Source organism: Lissotriton helveticus, chromosome 5_1 (genome assembly GCF_964261635.1).
Source record: "Lissotriton helveticus chromosome 5_1, aLisHel1.1, whole genome shotgun sequence".
In the NCBI taxonomy this organism is placed as follows: Eukaryota; Metazoa; Chordata; class Amphibia; order Caudata; family Salamandridae; genus Lissotriton; species Lissotriton helveticus.
The window spans coordinates 1,058,378,341-1,058,400,000 of NC_136065.1; the positions used below are offsets into that span (position 1 = coordinate 1,058,378,341).

Here is a 21,660-nt window from a genome sequence, read left to right on the forward strand (position 1 = left end):
ATGTTATTACTCGACAGCTGCACTCTTCCAGCCTTTCATTGTTTTAAGTTCCCAGGTTCCGGCTCGTCCGTATGAGGGGTCGCTCCTTCTCCATCTTGGCCCCAGGCTCTAGAATGCCCTTCCCATTGACCTTAGAGACTGTCATTCCTTGCTGGCCTTCCGTAAGAGCTTAAAGACGCTGCTGTTTAGTGACTTTGTCTGATTTCTTTTCCTTTTATCCTTTGTGATATCTGCCCTTTTGTCTTTGTCCAGCTGTGTCGGCCTCCACATGTCTAGTGTTGGCCTCCACATGTCTAGTGCCGGTAGACCCTGTCGGGTAGCTGCGCCATTTATAAGTGTAATAATAAAAATGGTCCTCTTAAATTCAGGTTACAGGCAGCCGTGCTTTTTAGAATCATTAAACACCCTTTACAGCAGTTATAATATATTGAACTTGTTAATTTTATAGTATTCATTTGATAGTATACCTTGTGTACTTTACCTGTGCTAGTGTCATCAGTTACCTTCCCTATTTTTTTCTCCAGCATGCTGCTTCCCACTTTTTCCCTTATCAATTCCTATAGGAGTTGTATTGTAACATTTAATATAATATTTCAAAGTAAATGGTTTTCCACTTACTTAAAATATAAAGAGCACAGCACTGAGTGTATAACCAGATGGTGCACAGATATAAGCGCAGAAGTAAAGGATCACATGTCCATGATCTGTAAGGGTTCCCCCGTAGTGGGAATCCCTCCAGTTGGCGTGCTCTTTTATTTTAAGTAAGTGGAAAACCATTTACTTCGAAATATTATTTCAGGAACGTTGCATATCTACTTGCCAGGGTTAATACAACAAGGTACAAGGACTTCACATTTTTAATACGCAGTGTTTTACTGAGTGTATTGCATAATGAGCTGGCAATAATATCAGCCCTGTAGAAGTCACATGTGTGTTACGGCACACAATGAAACATGTGTTTGCTGTAATTGTTTGAATGTACTACTGCAACAAGCTGTGTCTTGAACATATGATCTGACTGAATATTGGACACTGGATACCAGAATAAAGAACTGGAACTTGGACATATATACAAAGACTTTCTCCTTTATATTGGATCAAAATATTACTCTATTGAGTGCTCGGGGTAGACTCTTTGTCTTTGCTGGATCCCCACTGCTGTGGGGATTTATGTGGTTGAAGTGGTAGCCAACCTCTCTCCCCTTGGAGCACCAACCTATGATAATTTTGTCTTTTTACACAGCCTTTACATTTGTTGAGCGCCCGGTTGTTTGGTTTCTTGCCTGGTTACCCATTAGTATTTTTCAAGATCTTGTTAGCTGTCTCACAGGGCCAACCCAGCAATCAGTGTGTATCAAACAGTCTGGCAGGGGTGTTGCGGCACAGTCTATGCCCAAGTTCTCGGCTATCCATGGCTCCCCAGGCCCAAAAGCACCCTCACTTCAGTCCTCTTCGCTTCCCTTCTGTTACTGCTGCCTTGGAGATGAACATAGTCACCAGTGAAGCTGGGTTGAGGTGGATTAGCAGAGGGATCGACAAGCAAGTTCATGGATGATGGCCATCTTAATCGCATCTATGCTCTGCCTCCAAAGTATTGCACTCGGTACAGTGCCCATTCTACCATTCGTATCGCTTCATAGCCCTCTCAGCAGTCCTGTAACTTTCCATATGATTTGGAGGTTAGCATCGATACTGGAGTCTGTTTCAACTAGTGATGACGTCTTAACGGTGGCAGAGGGCTCGCGCGCATCTGCTGGAGCGCTGTTATTTTATTTCAAACCCTTGGTTTCACCCTGCTGATTACGAGCAATTTTATCTGCACTTTTGGCTTTATACGTTCTGCTGACTACGAGCAGTGACAACGTTTTAAATCTTCCCTTAGTGGCACTGCTGATTGCTAGCCGCCACACTCACCTTGGCAGCCTGCCTGAAGCCAGCAATCCGCCGTGGGCTGACCGCTTAACGGTGCTCCCCGGCGACTGCGGGCGCCATCTTGGGTTGGGTTGTCGGCCTACTCCACCCTAGCCACACCCCCCTAGTCATTTTCCTATTTAGGATCCTCCTTCCCTCCTTACCAGCGATAGCTTGCAGCCCGGTGGCAGAGGGCTCGCGCGCATCTGCTGGAGCGCTGTTATTTTATTTCAAACCCTTGGTTTCACCCTGCTGATTACGAGCAATTTTATCTGCACTTTTGGCTTTATCCGTCCTGCTGACTACGAGCAGTGACAACGTTTTAAATCTTCCCTTAGTGGCACTGCTGATTGCTAGCCGCCACACTCACCTTGGCAGCCTGCCTGAAGCCAGCAATCCGCCGTGGGCTGACCGCTTAACGGTGCTCCCCGGCGACTGCGGGCGCCATCTTGGGTTGGGTTGTCGGCCTACTCCACCCTAGCCACACCCCCCTAGTCATATTCCTATTTAAACAGCCACTATGCGTCAGTGCAGCGGACGAGCGCAGCGGGCGTGTCGTAGGCGCGCCGGAGTCGCGCCAGAGTTAAGCCCGTCTGCGCCCGTCCGGCGCCTGTGACGCGCCCGCTGCGCTCGTCCGCGGCTGGCCGGGGCCCGGGACCGGTCACCATGCCCATCCACCCACCATGTATTCTCCTGCGACCATTTACTCTCTCTGGCACCCACGTCCCCCTCTACCTACAGTGCTAGAGCGCATTGCCTCGCTTGGCTTACGTAATTCTTCCGCCGCACTTTCACGGCCTAGTGTGCTAGTTCAACAGTCGTCCGACGCTCCTCCATCCCCTATCCGTCTGTCACCTAAACACGATCCCATTTCCCCTCGTATCCCCGGTACCCCCCAGCCTACCACCACAGCGATCCTCCTTAACACTAGGTCTGCGGTTGGGCACCAACTTGAGCTATTCCATCTGCTTGACTCCCGCCAGCCTGACCTGTTATTCCTTACGGAAACATGGTTTAGGGACGATTCCCTCCCGAGCCTTTTGTCCATGCTGCTCCACTTACTCGGCCATCAGAATGGATCGCCCTGGGGGAAAGACTGGGGGAGGTGTTGCTCTGATTACCCGTACGGACTTCCATTTCCAGACACTACCCTCCCTTCCTATCCCCGCTGTGGACTGTCTAGTAGTCCGTTCCACCTCTTTCGGGGTTCCTCTGACTTGTGTACTCATCTACCGTCCGCCTCAACCTACCCCCGATTTTCTAACCTCTTTTGAGGATCTTTTGGCCACCCTAGTAGTGAATAATTCTGCAATCCTGGTGCTTGGGGATTTGAACTATTGGCCGAATGACCCAGCTGAAGATCTAAGATCCAAGGAGTTTACGGCCCTGCTCACCAGCTTTAATTTTCTTTCCCAACTTAGTATGCCTACCCATATCAAAGGCCATCAACTCGATCAAATTTGGACCCTTAATATCCCTATTAACCCTCCTGCCATCTCGCCTTGCTCCTGGTCAGACCACTTTCTTATTTCCTTTGCAGTAGCCCTCGGACGGCCGCCCAAACCCCCGCTGCCCAAAAACACCTGGGCCAGAAAGTGGGATAAGGCTGACCTCCCCGCGGTCTGCTCTTCCCTCGCAGCTTCTAGCCCCGAGCTTAGTGGCCTATCCCTCCCCATTCAGCTCACAGCCATTAACAACTGGCTGTTAAAAGCGTGCAACACCACTGTCCCCCTCAAGAGAGTGACCATTAAACGCGCCCACGCGACCAACAGATGGTTTACCCCCTCCCTCAGAGTTAAAAAGCTAGTGACACGCAGAGCCGAACGAGCGTGGCGGCGCACCTACTGCCCCCTTCTCAAAGCAAGCTACTGCTCGGTACTCAACGAATATAAAAGGGACATACTAAAAGCAAAAGCTGAGTACTTCTCTGGTAGAATCCTGGCAGCGGAAAATCAATCTAAGGAAATATTCGCCACAGTTCATGAGCTCGCTGCCTCCGACAGGGTGACCTCTAAAATCCCCCCATCCCAAACACTCTGTAACTCCCTTAACTCCTTCTTTATTGAGAAGGTAGCCCTCATCAAGGCCAACATCCCCCCTTCACTTCCGGTACCGCCTGCTGTTCACCCCTCCCCCTCCGTTCCACTCTTTACCCAGTTCCTCCCCTTACTGGCCCGGGTAAAATCGGGTTCCCCCCAGGACATTGGTCCGGCATTTGCCCTGAAAGAGTTTTTTTCCAATTGCTACTCCCCTCCACTTACTCTAATCAATCACTCCCTCAAAACTGGCACTGTCCCTCACGCCCACAAATCGGCAGTCATCATTCCGATTCTGAAAAAGGCAGGCACTGATCCTTCCCTGCCTGCCAACTACCGTCCCATCTCCCTTCTCCCTTACCTGGCGAAGGTCTCAGAGGCTCATGTCACCAGGACTCTGAGCTCCTTTGTGGAATCCACGGGCCGCCTTTCTCCTCGTCGGCGGGCTTTCGCCCGCTGCACTCTACCGAGAAGGTAGTTGTATCGGTGATGGACAAACTGAGGGAGGGCATTGACACCTGCCTCCCCCAGGCCCTGGTCCTGTTAGACCTGTCCGCCGCGTTCGACACGGTGGACCATGACATTCTGCTGACCCGTGTCGAGGCGGCGGGCATTGGGGGCATGGCCCTGGCCTGGCTCCGATCCTTTTTAACGGATAGGGAGCAGGGCGTCCATCTGGCCGACTTTGCCGCCCCACCTCGGAGAGTGACTTGCGGCGTCCCCCAGGGTTCCTCCTTGTCTCCCTTGCTATTTAATTTATACATTTCACCCCTCATTTTTTCTTTACAGCAGATGGAGGTCTCGGTGTTCAATTACGCCGATGACCTCCAACTTATCTTCAATCTCTCCTGTTCCCCCACCTCTGCCCTGAATTTCCAGAGGGTCATGCTTTTCATCCAAGGGTGGATGAACTGCAATCACCTCAAGTTAAACCCCGACAAAACCGAACTGGTTTTGACGGGGGGTGGTTGCAGTCCCTGGTCCTCTTCCTTTTGGCCCCATTCCCTTGGCCCCCCTCCCCTTCCAGTTCCCAAGGTTAAAACCCTGGGCATTTTCAATAATCCCCTGCTCACTCTTCACACGCAGATCAACTCAGTGGTGTCTGCCTGTTTTTTTTCCCTCCGTACCATCCGTAAGGTTTCCCGATTCTTCTCTGCCGCCGCACTCAAGCTCATTCTCATGGCCATGGTGCTATCGCGCCTTGACTATGGGAATGTGATCTATAATGGCGCCCCGGCCTACCTGATCCGCCGGCTTCAACTGATACAAAATCAGGCGGCCCGCCTGATTTATGGTCTTCCTAAATCCAACCATGCGACCCCTCTGTTGCAGTCTCTGCATTGGTTACCGGTGAGGGAGAGGGCCCTCTTCAAGTTGGGCTGCATCACGTATCAGGCTAGGTCCGGGACTGCCCCCGCTTTCCTTTGTGAAGCCATTTCACCCTACCTCCCGACTAGAGAGCTCCGCTCCGCTCACCACGCTCTCTTGTCAGTCCCCCGATTCAGGAAGCAGAAGTCCGGGGGGGCCAGATTCGCGGTGCTAGCTCCATCCTTCTGGAATTCGCTCCCTCTTGCACTTAGGACCTCATCCTCCTACCTGGAATTCCGCAAACTACTCAAGACCTTCCTGTTCTCTAGATCTGCAGCAGCCTAGCCTCCATCCTCGCCTCCACTGATACACCGCTGTCCAGCGCCATGAAACCGCCCCGGTATAAGTGCGCTTAATAAATATTTTAAAATTCAAAATTCAAAATTTTAAGGTATTGCATTTTTTGTCGCTATCTTATCTTCCCATGGCCCTTAGGCGTGGAAGAACAAGAAACTAAATTTATTAAAGCTATTTTTTAAAGCTAAATTTATGAAATATATCATTTTTAGAGAACTACCCTAGACAAACAGATGCAGCTATAAAACTTTCAATTGTTAATGAACAACACCAATAGCTGTATGATACATGTTTTACTTTCTAGTGATACATTAGGTACTTTTGGATTATTTGTTACACACCAGATAAAAACTGTTTCTCATCCTACCCGACTTGCCTGTGCCCTTAATATTAAATGTGTGAAGGTAATTTTGTGTATCTGTGGTGCAGTGTTCGAAGTTGGAAGTAAAGGCAGAAGTTAGGGAAAGGCGTATTCTTAGATCTTACATTGTTTAGGTGCTACTATAGGATTACCTGTTTTGCCATCAAATTGGCAGTGAAATATCAGACTTCCTTTGTGGTGAGTATATTGTGTTTATTCTTCATAATTTGCGAAATAGGAATCTTCAAGTGCTCTACATGTAATATGTCTTTGATGTTGGATTGAGATTAAATATATTAATGGATTCAGGAAGAACTGATGTACCTTTAATGTATATCAGACTTTTAAGCATACAGTAATTGAGTTCTGGTGACCCAACAATAAATTATTCCGTATTCATTTGTGTATGTAGAACTTAAAGTTGAATTGATCTTGTTTGTGTTTTGAACTTGTATAACACAAGTTGTTCAATTGTGTTTCTTATTACTTTTACCTTAATTTTGTACCAAATTGATAGCTTTGTGTTGTCTTTAGTTGTTTGTAGAATTGATGGAAATGTTTGTGTGTGTGTACTATATGCAATACCTTTTGCTTTTGTGGATGTAGTTGGCAGCCCAGTTTTCTTGTACAAGGGTTCAAGTAACCATATCATTCAAAGTGTTAGTGAAGATGTGCCAGCTAGGAACTATTTTGTCAATATCAGACATCCTCAATGTTTTGCATCCTTCTGCTGTCTAATACCTTTATTCTACTTGTTAGATCTGATGGTGGAATTCATTGTAACACACATGATGAAAGAGTTCCCTATGGACCTATACATGTAAGTGCAATAATATTGTGACTAGAAGAAAAACATATAATGTTTTACAATATGTGAAAATTAACACATTTCATTATTATAAGAATATGGCACATAGAGTACTATTTATGTGATTTTTGCTTTCTATAATGTGATAAAATCAGGTGTGAATATTGTGTGAATCATTCTAATGTAACATTTCTAACATAAACCAGAGCTTGAAAAACTATAATGGACCTATAATCATAAAGAAATTGGACCCAGAGCTAAAATGGAGTAGATAAGGACATGTGAAGGATGCTTATTTTAACTAGTACTTTTCACATTATTGTAAATAATTTAATTTGTAAATCAAGTTTACAGAAGGGTCCATTTAATATGCTGCGCCTTAATTAATGATGATAATATTTAGTTTTATAATTTTAAGGTTGAATACTGAGTTGTGTAATATATGGGACCCAGATGTACAACCAGACTTTCTCTCACATATCACTGGTGTTAGTAATGTATTGCGATTAATAGAATCACCCTTGCTCTCATTTTCACTTCAATTCAAATTCCCCATGATTTTAAAGCTCTATCACACTACTCAAACGTACCGCTATTTCGAATCATTATCCAAGAATAGGAATTAAACAGAACAAGCAGAAATCTGTTATTGCACAGTCTATCAGAAAGCCCTCTGAATGTTTAAAAAAAGGAAAATAAACCTCATCAAACTGGTTTCAGCCTTTTTTCTCAAGAGTCCAGTTCCTCAGATGACCTGAACATGGAACGTGCACCGCAACAGATACTTGTGGAAATTAAATGAAAAACCAGCAGCACAAGGGCAATGCGGCGATGGAGTAGTAGGGCATATGTTAACATCCAAAAACATGTTGCCAGAAAAGTCAGTAAAACTTGCCTACAGGCCATCTGCCAAAATACCCATTACTGCACACAAGCGTATATTTGAGACAATTCATAGTCTTTGGGAACTGAAATCAATTTTAAGCTCCTAACATTTTTTAAATTCTTTATTTATTGTTTTTGTTGCCCAACATACAAGAGAGAGTGGAATACAGTTGGTTACAGTTGAATCAAGTATTTTCACAGACATTCATTTTCTGTAGCATTAATCAAAAAGATGTTCAGGTGTTGTATAGTGGATTGAAACAACAGTAGAGGTCATATATCTCCACACATTTAAAAGAAAATGTGTTTTATTGCAATTTGTTCACAATATATTGTTTATCAGATAGTATATTTCTTTGACTGCATCAAGTTTACAAGTGAACAAACCCTTTCTTCTATTCCCCAAAAAGAAGAAATTATTGTCAGCCTCCTAGTTGGTCATATAACCCCATGGGTTATACAGGTTCGACACTTATCCCTTGGAAGGATGGTACAACATCAGATACTTCTCCCCCTGTGTAAGAGGTCTCAAGGCTGCCTCTTTGATGCACGGTCGGAGCACCCAATTGCAGATCTGCTGGTACTAGAAGCTTTTATTTTTAAATTCCATGTGTGTATTTGCAATCCACAAATGAACTGATTTGTTCCCCTTTAAACATGTCTTTGAGCATACAACAGTCAGCTTCCCTCCTTTTCAGGAACCCTGTGTAACGCTTACCTGGAATGAAGTCAGATTTATCAAGAATGGGTGTCCAAGGGGAGGTTAATGATGTTATTAGTTATTCCTCCAGTTCTAACCAGTGTGTCCCAGATATCCAGGATACTATGTGGCATCTGACTACAATAGACATTCTGTGCTCTGGATCGCCTGGGCACCCAAATCAGGTCCCACCTCTACGTACTCCCAATCCCCCACCATACACATGTGGACTCAATACTTGTCTATTTTTCTCTTTGACCCTTCCACAATTATTTACAGTTGGGAAGCTTTATAGTAGTAAAAAATATAGTAGGATCCCATGCCCACTTTTTCGATGGGGTCTTTCAAGACATCAGAGGAAACTTTAGGTCTCTTCACTCGTCACACAAAAAAAGGGCATCTTGCATGTCTGAGTGAGTCCCTCCCAAATTAATTAATTAAGTATGACTGAAATGCATATAGACATCTAGGTATAACGTTCCTCTTGACAATTGTAATGCTACAGAGCCAGGAGACATACAGGCTTTGCCATGCTTTTTTGATTATTCTTGATTTATTTCCAGAATTGAAGTTTATTTGCTACATATAGTCTTGCCAAAGAGGGTGCTAGTTTAATTCCCAGATACCCAGATTTGTGATCGTGAATGGTTCCTCTTGTTCTGGTTCCCGAGTGTCTAATTCCTCGAGTCCCAGGGACACACATTCCGTTTTATCTGCATTCATTTTGTAGCCATAGTTCCCCAGATTGTCAAAGAAGTGTCCGGGACAGATAGCGATGACAGAATGTCCTCAGCAAAAGAAAAATATTGTGGTCTATTCCCCCGAAGGAGAACGCCTTAAATTTGTTAGCCACTCTTCTTTCCAGTGCCATTGGCTCGATAACCATGATATGTAATAGGGGTGACAAGGAGAATCCTCGTATAGTCGCCCTTAGTAGGTTTGCGATTGCTGACCTAACCCCATCTACCAACATGTGGCCTTCGGGTCCGAGTAGCTAGCCAATACCATGTCTATAGAATTGTCTCCCAGTCTGAATCTTGTGAGGAGCTCCCTCTTAAATGTCCAGTCCAGTCTGTTGCAGGCTGTTTCTGTATCCATTACTAACATACCTTTTAACTTCTTTTGTGGGCCTCTTTGACAAGAGGAGCTATCCTTTGAACATTGTCGAAGGTCTGTCTTCCCTTGATGACTCCTATTGATCCTTTTATGCTAGATCTGGAAGAAGAGGAGCAAGCCTTGTAGCTACTACCTTCATGTATATTATACCATCTACATTGAACAGTGTTATTGGTCTGTATACTCAAACTCAATTCATACAACTCCTTCGGAAACATTTAGAGGCATATGGGAATAGCATGTTTTCCTCAGCCAATCTTGCCTGTCCCTCTGTGAATGCTAGCTGTCTCCTTGGACGTACTGACATGCATTGTGACACATGGTCAGCAAGATATTTCCAGCAGTCCCTAATAAATTCCGCTTCAACCTAGCACAAATCATTTTGGATTAACAGGACTAGGCAAAGTATGGCATCCGTTCAGCACTGCACACTATTGACTGCTTAAACAGGGTGGTGGTACCAGCGTGGTGTTTTGGCGCCACACAGGGATAAGATCCACAGGTTTTTCAGGTGGCATTCAGTCATTATTAATGGCTATCCCATTTGACGCCCCCCATCTATTTGGAAAGAAAGAAGACTTAGCACTGGAGTGCTTTAAACAAAAGAGGGATGCAGCACACTCCCTAGGCCTTTCTCTGCCAGTACCGTAGTATCCCTAACAATTCCGCCCATTTCAAGGCTCCGGAAGTGGTGTCGCTTACAGACCACGTTAAGGCCCATAACCTCAGTAGCAGGCACCCCAGTCCTTTCGAGGTCTGGATTGATGATCCCGCTGACCCACGTTCAGGCCAGCAGGTACAACGTACTGCCTAGTCCTCTGCCCCTCACGCTTCAGCTTCCAAGCTGTTTCAGTTTGCCCTTAGCATCACATGACCCCCCTGTAGAAGGTGGGAGAAGTTAGTTCAAGGGGCGGAAGAGCATTACATCCAACCAGTGGGTCCTTCTAATAGTCCAACAGGGTTATACTCTGCCAATCCTGTCTAACCTGCTGCATCTTCGCCTACATCAGAGCAGCTTTCAAGGGACCATTTGTCCATCCTGTTTCAGGAATCCCGGCTTTTTTTTACAAAGGAGCCATAGAGAGGGTTCAGGCATTGGAAATAAGGACTGGATGTTATTCCCGCTATTTCCTGGTGCTGAAGAAGGGCAGAGGCCTATGACCTATTTTAGATCATCACCCTCTCAACTTAAACCTGAAAAAGGTAATATTCAAGATGTTCATGCTGGCCTAGCTTCTATCTGTCCTGGTCCCTGGATCCTGGATGGTAGCACTAGATCTACATGTCGCTTACTTTCTTATTCCCACCCTGCAGTCTCACAGTTGTTATCTACGGGACAGCTGGACAATGAGCATTTTCAGTTTTCCATTCCCCTTAGGCTTTGCCAGTGCCCCTCAAGTGTTCACAATAGTGGTGATAGTATGTTGTTGGGAGTGTATAATGCTGTTTACTGCTCTATGCAAATACGAAATAAAGAGATATTTGAAATAAAGTGGTGATGGTGGTTGCAGCACATCTTCGGAGGTTGGGCATACCAGTCTTCCCCTACCTCGACTGTCTGTTGAAGGTGGGCTCGCCACATTTGGTCATAGACTCCCTCCAGCTGAGGGTGAACTTCCTAACATTTTTGGGGTTCTCGATCAAAATACCGAAGTCAAACCTGACTCCTTTGCAGAATATCTGTGCCATTTTAGATACAGTGCAGAGTCAAGCCTTTGAAGTGGGTCAACGAGTCCAGGACATTGGGGCTATCATCAAAATGTTTTTCCATCTCAATCTAGATCTCCATGAGAGTGGCTCTGAGACTTCTTGGCGTCTTGGCCTCCTGCATCCTGCTTGTTGACTATGACAGATCACACATGCAGGGTCTGCAGTGTGATCCCAAGACTTAGTGTGCTCAGTACCAAGGGAACCTGTCAGATCCCACCCTCTCCCTACCACACCCAGTGGTGATAGTGGTGATGAATGCATATCTGATGGGTTGTGAATATCACCTGGAAGAGGTGAAGATCAGAGGACTCTGGCCTGTGGTGAAGGCCCAGCTCACATCAAATTGTTGTAGTTGCACTCTGTTCTCTTGGTGTTGAACGCCTTTCTTCGGCCTATCAAAAGGAGTCTGGTACAGGGTCTCTCGAACAACATTATGTGGCATTGCAACATGCATGGCAAGATAGGGTCCTGTAAAAGAATATAGTTGTAATTCACTGTTATTCAGAATTCAAACAGTATATTCAATGTTTAACATATTAAATTAACTTTGCATGCAACGTTGTAAGGGGGTCTTCCCTGACCCTGAAGAAATGTATACTAACATAACTAGAACAAATGTTCTATGACCAGCATGCAATGCTATGCCCTAAGGCTTCCAGTATTCAAAGGTAATCAGTCTTTAAATCAAAGGCCCAACAACAATAAAAAGGTGGTGTTCCAATGAAGTAGTACTTTTAATCCAATTGACTGTAGTACTCAAAAGTAAATCACAAATGTTGACGTCACACTTGTGACTGTAGTTGAGATGGCATGTATTTTTTCTCTATTCATTAAGTCCAAAATAGCCATGAAAACCCAATACCTTTCGGGTGTAATATCCTTCATCCAAGTGGCACCAGATTGGGCCAGGAGTATGTGGTACCCAAAACCTATGAGTATGAGCATGTCCGATGATTAGGCTACCACTTTGAGAGGGTTTTCTGTAGCAGCAGCGGGGCAGGATCTTGTACCCAGGCCTGCGCAACCTAAATCTTCATGTGCGGAGAGTGAGGGGCAGCAGTTGACTACATTCACCTTCCTTTCAAAGTTGTGGATGTTATTTTGTCAGCCAGGCTCCTACCAACAAAGTCTGTCCATACCAAGCACTGTCATAGGTTTATGACTTGGTGTGGTTACTGCAATATGGACCCATTACAGGCAATTGCATTTTGGATATCTTATTTTTGTGTTGGCTTTAGCCCAGCAATGACTTGCATTGGGCACTGTTAAAGTTTATTTGTTAGCCCTTTCGGCCTTTTTGTGTTTACTGGACCAACTGTCCTTGTTTAAGTCACCTGTTGTGATGTTTTTTCTTAAAGGTTCAGTGTATATGTGTTCTTCTAAATCTGTTGTAATGCCTCAGTGGGACCTTAATTTTGGTTCTCACATTTTTTTACTTGTCACCCAATGCACAGCTGAAATGTAACTCCCCTGACTCTCAAAACCGTGTTTTTATTAGGAAATATCTCCATGTCCTATTTTAATGAGGCTGTTGAGTATTTAGTACTATTCCTCATATTGTTCAGCTCATGGTGGAGACTTTTTTCCCAGTCTTCTCTCTATTCTAAGGCCTTGAGATGCTCTTTTGTCACTACCATGTCAACCTTTCTTGCCGCCATGTTGAGTCATGCTCTGAAAGAGTCCTTTGTCTCTCCGCATCCACTCTCTAGGGATTGATCAAATAGTAGTTGCTTCTTCTGAGCCAGTTTTCCCTCCAATTGCATGGCATTCAATATTGTAGATGGTCTGTTGGTTGTTGAGCTTGCTTAGAGAGAGTTGACCCCCCGGATTCAGGAGTAGGCTTGTGCAGTGTCCAGGCACAGGTTTATCTCATTCTGCCTCTTATAGTAGAGTGTGGGGTGAAGTTGTGTTCCAGTTCCACCTGGCGGTGATGGCTAAAGTAGTCCATTAGGTGCCTTGTCCTTTGGACTAATGGGATTTTGTAAATGGTTGCTGGGCTTCGCATGGTGTTTTCTTTTAACCATAGTGCTGCTAGCATCTCAGAGGAGAGCCACTGGGTGCCAGTCTATTCTTGTGTAGTTTGCAGGCAGCTCATGTCCCTCTAGTTCATTAAGAGGAAGTGTGCCTAGCGATTTGGCCAAATCCAATATGATGCTCCCGTCCCCCAGGGAGCGATGTCTTGGCTATACATTCATGCAGTCTCCAGAGCTCCTGCAGGTCTGCTCTTGTCTCCTTTCAGGAGGGGGAGGGGGTCAACATGGCAGGAGGCGGAGAGCACTTTCCTACCTCACTTCCTCTGCTTGGCTGCCTCCTCCGCGTTACCTCCCAATATCTATTGCTTCATAACCTCTGCCGTCTTGGAGCCCTCATGGCCCAGAGCCCAGCTTCCTCTGGCTACAAATCCCGATGTACATGTTGATCGGGCGTTGTTGACCAGAGAAGTTCGCACCCCTTCTGTGTTGATTAGAGCTTCCTATGCTGCCTCATCTCTGGCTAGCGTAGTCTCAGGAGTTCACAGAGATGCGTCCGGCAGGTTACAGTGTCAACCATGGACCACCTCTACCCCACCTGAGCACTATCTCCAAACATTCTTTATCAGATTCTATGCCCTGTCTAAGAAATTTACCAGTGTTTCTGCAAAAAACATGTAACCTGCAGCACAGTCCACATCCCATTTTGTTTTTAATTTCAGCAGCATTCTGGTTTGCTTGAAGTTTTTTGCCCTATCTAGGTGCAATACCAGTTTGATACAGAATGCAATCTCGGACAAAATGGTAAATTTAATTGGTTCATCAGAGAAAGTGTACTTTGTATCTGCCGCTTTTTCAAGAAGTCTGACATACTGTTGATAATGGACACTTCCAATCCCGATTGTTTGCTTGCAAGGTGACAAGAAATTGTGGGCTCGCTCCCTGAGCTCCTGCAAGCAGTGCATAATGTGGCTTGTTGGTGTACTGTTCAAGCATCCCAAAAGTCCCAAGCTCTGCAGCCAGCCTTTTCAGGATTCACATTGGTGATGCTGTGGGATACAACAGAGGCAGTGTGGTGCAGAAGGTGGAGATCCCAACCCTGGCGTGATGCCAAAAAATGTACCTTCTTTTTAATGGATACTTCGGTCTGCATATTCCTCACCTGTAAAGCAACCCACGACATCAGACTGGACTTGGAAAACTTCAAAGCAACAATGTCGACGGCAGAGGTTGCTGGACGCCGGCTGCGCGAGAAGTGATGTCATGTGATGCCACCAAGACCATAAACTTCCTGCTCCGGTGTATCGACATCAGTTCCCTATTCTCCTTGCATTTGATGCCAATTCAGAGCTTCTTCTCTCCGAGGAAATTCCTCTTACAAATGTGTAAATAAACACACAAAAAACACCAAATATGTCACCCCTAACAAATCTAGTATTAAACTCTGTAAGGTATTGTGAGGGGCAGGTATCGATCACAGACCCCCACTCGGTTTGTGTGTGATGCCGCGGGCCGCCTATGATTCAGAGACCTGCTCCTCGTGTCTCAACATGAATCTCAAGGCCATCAAGGGAGCGGGAAGTCAAGTTGTTCATGCTTATGATGAAGAACAACCGCTGGCTTCTGAAGCGTTCTCAACTTCGTTCCCACTCTCTATCTTCCTCGTCCACCAAGTGGAGAAAGCACCATAAGAAGGCTAAGAAGCACTTGAGAGGTAAGTCTCACAGATACTCTCTGACTCCCACAGGACCTTCATCCTCTGAGCCAGTGCTGGTCGAGATACGACTTGAGGATCCTCCGCACAGCTGCGCTCCTGTTTTGTGATCGGCTCCAGATAGACCTCCACTGTGCCCGGAGCCCTCGGCCCCATCATCCTTGCCTGAGCCTCCCAGGCCACAATTCTCTGAGTTCCTCACTCCGGGTTCAGATCCGACGCCGTTCCTCAGTGCCAATGTACAATAGCTTTGTGAAGGCGTCAACACTATATGTAGCGCTTTCTGATCCCTTCGGATCCACCATGGCTTTTGATGTTCTTACCCATCCAGCCGACTTTATTCGGTGCCACACCTTTGGATCCAAGGCTGACTCTCTCCTATTTCAATCCAGCACTCCACTTCTCGGCTCCACACCCAACTCCATAGCTGGGGCCGCCCCCTCCACCTGTACCACAACCGCTGTCACCATCACCTGCACATCCAACTCCAGATGTAGCTTCACTGGCAGCGCAGACCAACGTTGATCCACCTTTCCATTCCTGCAGGGAGGCACAAAGATTGCTGGTAGAGGAAGTTTGCAGGTGCATCTCCACAATCTCTTTGGCACAGACTCAGACCCTGTTGAGTGTCTGCCCTGTGGTGAGTCATACAAGTACTCCCTCCAAGAATTTCAGAGCCTGCCATCGGCAAGTTGCCTAGGTAGTTCACCGGAATTGACCTTGGAATTCCCCGCTGGACCATCAACTCCATAGGTGGTGCCTCTGCACAGGATAATGCTGAAAGCTGCGGATGCCTTAGATTAACAGCTGCGGTCAGCAGAGACTAAGACAAATGTTTTTACTGAGATTCTCTTGCCTTGATCAGCCACTTCCAAATCTCTGCTGTCCTTCAATGAGGTCTTACTGACACCTGTCCTGGTGGCATGAGAGAAACCATTGTATATACCACATGTAGAAGAACTTTTGGCCCACCTCTACTGTTCAGCGCTGGGTGACAAACCATTTCTCTCCACAAACCCTTCACCGGAGACCCTAGTCATCCAAGCTTCATGTTCCGGCACGCAAGTGGATGGTGCCTTCCCTACTCTACCCTCAGGCAGGGAGTCTAAACACCCGGAGGCTTGGGGCAAGAAGGCTTTCCCGGCAGAGATTATGACCCTAAAATCGTTAAACACCAACTCTCTTCTCACCTGTTATACCTATGCATTGTGGGACATGGACCAAATGGTGCTGCCACAAATCCCTTCCGACATAAAGACCATTTTCAGGAGGTTATCACAGAAGGTTAGATTGCTTCTTGGCATATTATCAAGTCAGTGACTTCGTCACCTGTGCAGTGGGTACCTCCAACTCCATTTTGTAGTAGGGGATCTCTGTGTATAGTCATAATCTAGTGAATAGTCCCGCCCATGTGCGTGGACCCCGGAGCAATCAAAAATAATCTCTTACAGTGTCGAAAAATGCAGAACTGCACAGACACTTAAGAGAGAATTTAAAGACAGATAATGCAGCCTAAAAAAGGCTACACTGTCCAGTACTTCAACTAGAAATTCCACCACAAAATGCACAAAACAGCAAAGCCTGTACAGATTTCCCTTGCTTTACAGCAAAATCCCTCAGGAACGATAGAGAGAAGAACCTGGACAGACAAGCCCCATAGGCTGCCATTATGTGGCTCAGAACAGGATACTGTGCCTTTAAGAGAACTTTCCAGAACTTCACAGTATCCCAGAATGCCCTGCAGGTCCCAGTTACTTTCAGTTCTTTTTTCCGGCTCCTGCAAGCAGGACCCTGGAGCATTAAGCTCTCCCTTTTTCAAGGGTTAATTGGTGTTTATTCACTGTAATTTCGTTTTGAGTGCTTCTAAAGTACTTTTGTGCTGTTCTTCTTGGTTTTTGCTCCTTTTTGGTGTCAAATATGCCTGCATTATTTGACGAATGCCCGGAGTGCTCCAGGAAGAAGGCAAAATCAGACTCCCATGAGGTGTGTATCCTCTGCCTGCCCTCTTCCCATGTTCCAGAGGAGTGTGAGATCTGTCAAGGCTTCTCTGGCAGGACCCTGAAGGAAAGAAAGAAGATCAGGCTTCAGGGCCTCGAGGAAAGAAGGCTGAAGGCGCAAGGTGGGTCTGGAGGGGCTTCATCTGACCATGCTGAGGCCTCTGGGGGGCTCCCCAGGGGCAGGAAGTCCAGCAAACGTCCACTGTCTCCGTCTGGATCGGTAGCCCCGACCACGACGTCGAGAGGAAGGTCCACGGCCAGCTCTCGGTCTCCCCAGGGCTCTGGATCGGGAAAACGTCGCCCGTCGACGTCGAGGACCTTACACAGGCCGCCGTCGAACCCAGTGACGATTTCGTCGTCGTCTTCTTCGTCGTCGACGTCGAGTGATCGGCGTTGACGGGCCCGGCGTCGGCGCTCGCCGTCGAGGCGACACCGCCGATCGCCGTCGACGAGCAGGTCGTTGTCGAGGGGATCCTCGTCGTCGAGGCCGCCGTCGAAGCGGAAGAGGTCGCCGTCGAGGCGGAAGAGATCTCCGGCGCAGAAGAAGTCGACGTCGAGGCGGTCGAGGTCGCCGTCGAGGCGGACAAGGTCGCCGTCGAGGAGATCGAAGAGGTCGACGTCGAGGCGGTCGAGGTCGCCGTCGAGGCGCGACAGATCGCCGTCGAGGCATAAGGGATCGTCGTCGAGATGGTCTGGCTCGACGTCGAGGCATAGAAGCCGTTCGACGCCGAAGCATGGAAGGCGGTCGACGCCGAAGGGGCGCTCGACGTCGAGGGATCCACGTTCGACGCCTGGTCACCGTTCTTCGGCGTCTAGGGGTCGTGATGACAGGCCTAGGACTATGGGGGGCTCCCCTCAGTCCGGAAAGGATGGCGGGTCGCTGGGATCGGCGCACTCAGAGGTGTATACCCCGAAGAAGGCTGTTCCGCCTCCTCCTCCATTACCAAGAGGTCTACCTCCGTTGCCTCCTCTGCCGCCACTTCCAACAGGACCTAGGACCCCTGTACCGGACAAGCCGCCACCGGTCCCTCCGAGGTCGGTCTCCTTGCCCAGGCTTCCGACCCCTCCCAAGAAGACTCCTAAATCTAAGGAACCACCCAAGCCCAAGACGTCCGCCCCGGGAAAACCGGCAGAACGTCCCAGACCCAGGAGGTCAAGGTCGCGTTCCAGACGGAGAGACAGGTCGAGGAGCAGACACAGGTCCTCCACCAGATCTAGACATCGCCACAGGAGGCATAGGTCCAGATCCCATACGGCATCATCTAGGACCCGTTCCTATTCACCTATTCTATCGGATTCTCCGGAGACTAGGGTGTCCCCGGTTGACGACATTGGCACGTTCCAGGAGGTGCTCCTGAGGGGGGCTGCGAAGTTGGGTATCACGGTGACGGCTCCTACACCTACGACGTCCGTGATATTCGAGACGCTTCACAAGAAGCATCTGTCTCGCCCTCTTCTGCCGTTGGTCCCAGGACTGGTCGAACCGGCGGAAGTGCTGTTCCTTACACCGGCGGTGGTGAAGGCTGCTCCTTCGAGACTCCTGAAGAAGTACCGCGCTCCTGACTCGGACCCGGCCTTCTTACGTGTGGACCCGGTGCCCGACTCGGTGATAGTGACGGCGGCCAGGAAGTTGCATTCTACCTCCCCGTCCTCCACAGTGCCACCGGATAAAGAGAGCCGCTGGATTGATTCGGCTGGTAGGAAAGCCTGTGGGACTTCTTCCACCACTATGAAAGCCTCCAGCGATTCGGCTTTATTGGGGCGGTACAACCGTGCGCTGTGGGACTCCATGGAACGGTTCGCGGACTTGGTTCCGCGCGACAGGAAGGAGGACTTCATGGAAGTTGTCTCGGAAGGGATGCTGGTTTCCAACCAGGCCATCAGTGCCTCTGCGGACATAGCACTGTTGGCCGCACATGGCTACTGTCACGGGGTCAACCAGCGCCGCCATGCTTGGCTCAGGCTTACGTCACTCAAGCCTGAGGCACAACAGCGAGTGGCCAATCTGCCGTTTTCCGGTGAGACTCTATTCGGGAAACATGCAGACGACGAAATGGCCCGGATGAAGGCCGAGGCGGAAACCCTGACGGCTGTGGGCTTGGAGAAGCCCAAAGACAAGAAACCCTACCGCCAGTTCCAACGGCGGTTCGGCTCACAGGGGAAAGGAAGAGGACAGTCTTCTGGGCAACAGCAGCAGCAACAACAGCAGCAGTTCAGGAGACCCTTCCAAAAACGTCAGAGGGGTAGAGGTGGACAGCAGTCCTCTACCGCGAACAAGGGCCCGGACGGGTCTCGACCCTGAGCGGTTACTTCCCCTTCGTCCGTTACCCGCTCCGGTGGGGGGAAGCGTTCAATTTTTTCTGGCAGAGTGGAGAAAAATTACTCAGGACAAGTGGGTGCTGAATATTGTTTGCAATGGATACAGTCTTCGGTTCACCAGCCCGCCTCCATCGATTCCTCCGGTCAGCTCGCAGTATCAGCTGCGCGAGCTCCAGGCGGAGGCCGATATCCTGTTAAGGAAAAGGGCGATAGAAGATGTACCTCTGTCTCAAAGAGGAAGAGGTCTGTACTCCAGGTTCTTTCTGGTCCGCAAGAAGGACAAGAACGAGTTCAGGCCCATTCTGGACTTGCGACAGGCAAACAAGTGGATTCGCAGAGAAAAATTTTGCATGCTGTCGTTGCATCAGATTTATCCTCAACTGCAACAGGGGGACTGGCTTTGCGCCATAGACCTACAGGATGCATACTTCCATGTGCCCATTGCACACAAACACAGGAAGTTCCTGCGATTCCGAGTCGGCGTCAATCACTATCAGTACACGGTACTTCCGTTCGGGCTGAAGTCTGCGCCCAGGACGTTTTCGAAGTGCATGGCAGTGGTAGCGGCACACCTGAGGAAGAACAAGGTGTTTGTCTACCCATAACTGGACGATTGGTTGATCAAGGCCTCCTCCTTCTCGGAAGCTCAAGCACCCTTCCAGAAGATGTGCGTTCTCTTGAACAAGCTGGGGTTGCACATCAACATGTCCAAGTCTGTCCCGACTCCGGTCCAGTGCATCCAGTACTTGGGAGCCTCCATCAATACGCTGTCGGCAAGCGTGTCTCCTTCGGAGGAACGACGATTATCACTCCTTCGAAAGGCTCAGGCTCTCATGTCCACTCCATCTACGACAGTGAGAACGGTGTCTTCTCTACTGGGATCGATGGCCTCCTGTATCTTCCTGACGCCACATGCGCGGCTGCACATGAGACCGCTGCAGGAGTGCTTGGAAGATCAGTGGGACCAGAGGAGAGGATCTTGGGACGACAAAATACGACTGTCTCTACATGCTCATCAGTCTATGAAGTGGTGGTGTTCAGCGGAGAATCTCCTACGAGGGGTTCCCTTCCACAAGGACATTCCTACTCAGACTATCGTGACGGATGCTTCTCTCCAGGGATGGGGAGCGCACTCCGGAGACCTACAGATTCAAGGGACGTGGTCCCCGACGGAGTCCACGTACCACATCAATTTCCTGGAACTCAGAGCGGTTCACTTGGCACTAAAGGCCTTTCATCCGTCCTTTCAGACCAACTCTCTGCTTGTACAGACGGACAATACGACCACGATGTATTACCTCAACAAGCAGGGGGGCTCGAGATCACGCACCTTGTCACAGGAGGCGCAGGCGATCTGGCGCTGGCTTCTGGCTCGAGGACTGTCAATAACGGCCACCCATCTGCCAGGTGTGCAGAATGTTCAGGCAGACGCACTGAGCAGACTGATTCAGGAAAACCACGAATGGGTCATAAACGACGAGGTACTAGGAGAAGTCTTCGCAAGGTGGGGAACTCCAGACGTCGATCTGTTCACCACCGCAGAAAACAGCAAATGCTGAGACTTTGCCTCCAGGTACTACCAGCCGGGGACGCTGGGGAATGCGTTGTGGATCGACTGGTCGGAGAGCTTTCTGTACGCTTTTCCGCCCATTCCCCTGATTCCGACGGTTCTCATCAAGCTGTCCCAGTCCAGGGCGCGGATGATACTGATTGCCCCGGAATGGCCCAGACAGTGGTGGTTCACGGACCTGCTTCACCGGTCTCTCCTTCCTCACATGAAGCTGCCGTGCAGGCCGGACCTTCTCACGAAGTTCGGGGGGCGGATGTTGCACCCCAACCTCTCGTCTTTGAGTTTGGCGGCATGGCTCCTGAAATAGTGCAATTTTGCCATCTGAATCTCCCAGAAGATTGCATGGACATACTGAAGGAGGCTAAGCGACCTTCCACTAGGACTTCCTATGCTTACAAGTGGAAGAGATTTTGCATCTGGTGCAAGTCCAAGAACTATGACCCGACGGCATGCAAGGAGGATGTCATCCTTCCATATCTACTTCATCTGGCGCAGTCTGGCCTTAATGTCCATTCCATTAAGGATCATCTGGCTGCTTTGACTGCCTACAGGAAATGCCCTTCACAGACTTCCTTCTTCCAGATCCCTGTGATCAAAGACTTTTTGGAAGGCTTGAAGAAAGTTTCCCTCCTGTCAGGCTTCCTTCGCCTTCCTGGGAATTGAACGTGGTGCTGTCGAGATTGATGAAGGAGCCTTTTGAACCTATTCATAAGGCTTCGTTGCAGCACCTGTCCTGGAAGGCGGCGTTCCTCGTGGCCATTACATCGGCCCGCAGGGTGAGTGAAATTCAGGCGTTGTGTTGCCAAGAACCTTATACTGTATTTCATGCTGCTAAGGTTGTTATGCGTACTCACCCTAAATTTCTTCCCAAGGTTATTTCTGATTTTCATGTCAACCA

General features: G+C 48.3%; 1 protein-coding gene across 1 annotated transcript in view; it reads left to right on the forward strand.

Moving 5' to 3' along the window:
* Positions 1-21,660, forward strand: part of ARMH3 (armadillo like helical domain containing 3) — a 693,715-nt gene that overhangs the window by 406,242 nt on the left and 265,813 nt on the right. Inside the window, exon 19 of the mRNA XM_078643614.1 lies at positions 6,733-6,793. Coding sequence (XP_078499740.1) covers positions 6,733-6,793 — 61 coding nt within the window. The remainder of the gene's footprint in view (positions 1-6,732; positions 6,794-21,660) is intronic.